This window comes from Sinocyclocheilus rhinocerous, unplaced genomic scaffold (assembly GCF_001515625.1).
Source record: "Sinocyclocheilus rhinocerous isolate Xijiao unplaced genomic scaffold, SAMN03320098_v1.1 scaffold6427, whole genome shotgun sequence".
NCBI classification, from domain to species: Eukaryota; Metazoa; Chordata; class Actinopteri; order Cypriniformes; family Cyprinidae; genus Sinocyclocheilus; species Sinocyclocheilus rhinocerous.
In genome coordinates this window covers 27364-31967 of record NW_015627586.1, presented here as the reverse complement: position 1 = coordinate 31967, position 4604 = coordinate 27364, and the positions used below count along the sequence as shown (strand labels likewise).

The 4604-nt window shown below is 38.4% G+C and overlaps 1 protein-coding gene across 1 annotated transcript; it reads right to left on the bottom strand.

Annotated features, from left to right (window-relative positions):
* Positions 1 to 1119: 1119 nt before the first annotated feature.
* Positions 1120 to 2479, bottom strand: LOC107731841 (gastrula zinc finger protein XlCGF57.1-like). Its single transcript, XM_016543037.1, has one exon. The coding sequence runs from the start codon at positions 2475 to 2477 to the stop codon at positions 1122 to 1124; it is 1356 nt and encodes a 451-aa protein (XP_016398523.1). The 5' UTR covers positions 2478 to 2479; the 3' UTR covers positions 1120 to 1121.
* Positions 2480 to 4604: the final 2125 nt, after the last annotated feature.

The following is a 4604-nucleotide window of genomic DNA, read 5'->3' as shown; positions in this document are numbered from 1 at the left end:
AACTTCGAAAAATTGACCCTTATGACTGGTTTTGTGGTCCAGGGTCACATATGGTCTTTACTCATGGGTGCCGTTTGTGAATCTCCCTGAAGACTGGTAGCAACTGGTCCTGCGCAAACAGATAACAACACACATACATAGAGCAACACTGATCTCCGTCAAGGTCGGGTTATGTTATTACTCTTATCATCTACACACAGTCAGGGAGTCTCTTCCTTGAGAGAGAAAGAGGGAGAAGATTCAGTCCATATTCAGCACATTCTTTTACATACAGACATATAAAACCACCTAAATGTTTGGGGTACACATTGGTCACGTAGGCAAGAGGCCCCAGTGACCTCTATGGCCAAGGCATTCAGTGACCTATTGAACCGGAGAGGAGAAAGCCAAAGTTCACATATGGAGAGGCCCGTTTTTTCACATTAAAGGGACACAGACACTTTCCAACAGCAGTATGCATACATTTCTTTGTGTTTACAACTAATATGTGGTAACTAATAACTTTATTCAATCAACTACACTCTATGAGGTTAAATACTGATTAATAACTTGATTAATAATCACACAAGAGATAATATAATTGATTTTATTATGAAGGCCATGGTAGATCGACATCCACTCCATCAGTGGAGTTTTTTTTTCACTATTTGAGCAAATAGGAATGCAAAAAAATTTATATTTATGGTAGTCTCCCATTCACTGCCACAGAAGTTTACCCAACTATGAAGACTTCGCTGCTGAGAAACCATGAAATGTGTAAAAGGTCAATAGGCAACATCATGGCTTTCAGAACTAAAACTATTCCTGATACAGGAAACTAACTGTTTTCTCCACTAAGCGGTTTCTCCGCTGCATGGATCCTCATGTGTGTCTTCAGGTGACTTTTAAAAGCAAAACCCCTCCCGCACTGATCACACGTGTGCGGTTTCTCTCTCCTGTGGATCATCTCATGTCTTCTCATATGTGCTGAACTACTGAATCTCTTGTCGCAGTGTGAACACTTGTACGGTTTCTGTCCAGTGTGAATCCTCCGGTGCAGTTTCAAATGTCCAGCTGAAATAAAAGTCACACTCAAAGCACATGTACTCATTCACACCAGTATGTATTTTCTGATGTTTTTTTCAACTTTGCAGCAGTGAAAAACTCTTTCCACACTCAGAACATGAATGTGGCTTCTCCTTCGTATGAACTGTCAGGTGTTTCTTCAAGTTTGATGCCCAGAAAAATGTTTTTCCGCACTGGGCACATGTGAACGGCTTCTCTCCGGTGTGGAGCCTCATGTGAAGTTTAAGATTTTTTTTTATTGAGAATCTCTTTTCACACAGTTCGCACATGAACGGCTTCTCTCCCGTGTGGATCCTCATGTGAAGCTCAAGACTTGCTTTGATTGGGAATCTCTTCCCACATTGATCACATGCATAAGGCTTCTCTCCGGTGTGGATTCTCATGTGAAGTTGAAGTCTACTTTTAATTGAGAATCTCTTTTCACACTGATCACACTCGAACGGCTTCTCTCCGGTGTGGATCCTCATGTGAATCTTAAGGTACGCTGAATCTGTGAAACTCTTCCCACATTGATCACATGCATAAGGCTTCTCTCCAGTGTGGATCCTCATGTGTTTTTTAAGGTCTATTTTTTCTTTAAAGCTATTCCCGCACTGATCACATGTGAACGGCTTCTCTCCGGTGTGGACCTTCATGTGTCTTTTATGTTTTGAAGAGTCCATGAAACTCTTTCCACACTGATCGCACATGAACGGCTTCACTCCAGTATGAGCTCTCATGTGATGATCAAGATTGTGTTTGCATGAAAATGTCTTTTCACACCGATCACACATGAACGGCTTCTCTCCGGTGTGGATCCTCATGTGACTCTTAAGGTGTGATGAATTCGTGAAACTCTTCCCACATTTATCGCATGGGTATGGTTTCTCTCCAGTGTGGATCCTCACGTGCTGCCTAAGATGTATTTTTTGTGTGAAACTCTTCCCGCACTTTTCACAGCTGAAAGGCTTTTCTCCAGTGTGGATCCTCATGTGAAGCTCAAGACTTGTTTCGCGTGTGAAACTCTTCCCACACTGATTGCATGTATGTGGCTTCTCTCCGCTGTGAATTTTCATGTGTTGCTTAAGGTGTGTTTTTCCTGTGAAACTCTTCCCACATTGAACACAAGTGTGCGGCTTCTCTCCGGTGTGAATTCTCATGTGTTGTTTAAGGTTTGCTGATTGTGTGAAACTCTTCCCGCACTGATCACACGTGAACGGTTTCTCTCCAGTGTGAACTCTTATGTGAAGCTCAAGATTATATTTCCTTGAGAAACTCTTTACACACTGAGTGCAGGTGAAAGATTTCTTGGCTCTTCTTTTCTTTACAAATGTCTTTTTAGGCTTTGAGTGACTCAAATGTTTTTCTCCAGGTTTGTCATGATGTTCCTCCTCCACTTCACTCAGTTCTTCACTCTCCTCGTTCTCTTCCATCAGGTCTGAAACAAAAGAAAAAAGAAAAAATTTAATTTTCAGGATTTCAAAATAATTCAGAGAGAAATATAAAGTGAAAAAAAAAACATAAAAGTAAGCACTGAAGAAATAGACAATTGCTATAAAATACAACAATCATTTTAATAAAATAAGTATGTCCATGAAACTTCCCATGAATGAGGCATATTAAATTTTTTTTTTAATCATTACTAACATTTATTTTTCTTGTAGGATGCTTTTGAAAAATAAATGTTCCCAACACTTCAACCAAAGTGTGTCTGAATCATGAAGTTCCACTCAAAAAGACTGCAACAAATAATTTCAAATCATAAGATTGCACGTTAGATTGAATTGAATAACAAGATTTAATAACGTTACGTTTGGTAGATGAATAATGAATGAATAGCTCTTATTGTGTAATTCTATTATATATTATGCTATTTACGCAATATGGTATTATCTTACTTAAAATATGATGAATGTTAGGTTAGTTTGATTAACAAGTTAACAACTTGATGGATGTATATTGCTTTTTGTGTTTGAACAAAGTAGCCTATATTCGCTTATGGGTTGAGAGATAAACCGGTATATCAATCGTTTTGAGCGGCATGATGTACATTAAGCTTTTCATTTAAACGCATTTTAAGCATTGTGGTTTAAAAACAAATGTAACTGTTCGTGGACATTAAGCAGTGGGGCAGAATTCATTTTGGCAAATGCGCGCGTTGCGGTTTCAGCCTGATACACGTTGCGCACACCTGCTCGTACAGCGCCAGCCTAAACTTGAGTTCGATGTCCTGCCATTGCAATTGTTTAAAATATATATATATAGTATATATATATATCTCATTACATGGTTGAAACATCTGTCAACAATGTGAAACATGTATACGTATGATTACCAGGGCCGCATTAGCCATTGGGCTAGGCGGGGCTGAAGCCCCGGGCCCGGACAAGGAGGGGTCCCGTGATTGGCTGTCCACATTCACCTCTCTTCACTTTGTTCTGGCATAATCTGGAAATGGTCATGCAAAGAACAATCTTCGATAAGTAAAAATGTAAACTATTCTAAAAGAAAGTGAGAGAGGGGCTATTCTAACAAAATTAGGAGAGAGGGGAAAACATGAGTTAGAGAGTCAGTAAAATCCCCAGCTATCAGGTTATTTTACTAAAGCTGATGATGGAGTAGTTGTGAAACAGCAAGTGGACCGGGCACATGGAGCAGATAAAATCACAGCGTCATCGTCCCCACAGATTTTAGGTTAGTTTGATTAACAAGTTAACAACTTGATGGATGTATATTGCTTTTTGTGTTTGAACAAAGTATTCGCTTATGGGTTGAGAGATAAACCGGTAGAAATACAGCCTATCAATCGTTTTGCGCGGCATGATGTACATTAAGCTTTTCATTTAAACGCATTTTAAGCATTGTGGTTTAAAAACAAATGTAACTGTTCGTGGACATTAAGCAGTGGGGCAGAATTCATTTTGGCAAATGCGCGCGTTGCGGTTTCAGCCTGATTCACGTTGCGCACTTCTTTGTTCTCCTCAACATAAAAGAAGATATTTTGAAGAATGTTCGTAACTAGAAATTTTCTGGTCCCCATTGACTCCAGTAGTGTATTTTGTTTTTCATACTATGGAAGTCATGGGGGCCCAGCAACTGTTGGGTTACCAGTATTGTTCCAAATATATAAAGAGTTTATTTGCAAAAACAGATAACTCAGTTTATTACAATTTTCAAAAAATCATGTTTTTTATTATGTTATCATGTTTTTATTGTCTTTTATTGTGTTTGCTGTATTTTTTTTGTTATTTTTTAACTTAATCAAAATAACCCAACTGCGGATTGATCGAGAATAATTGGAATGCACAATGACATTTTATTTTTTTTGGAAAATGGTTAAAAATGGAGCTATCTGTTTTTTCAAATGAACTCTTCATATACTTTTACATTCAACAGCAGAAGGAAACTCATACAGGTTTAGAACAACAACAGACCTTTAATTTTTGGGTGAGCTATTCCTCTAAAGCAGCCTAATTTAGCTGCTGTTAAAATTTATGTCAATAATGTTAATCAAACATTAGAAAGAAAATCGCTCACTGTCCTTGACCGAATCACTTTTG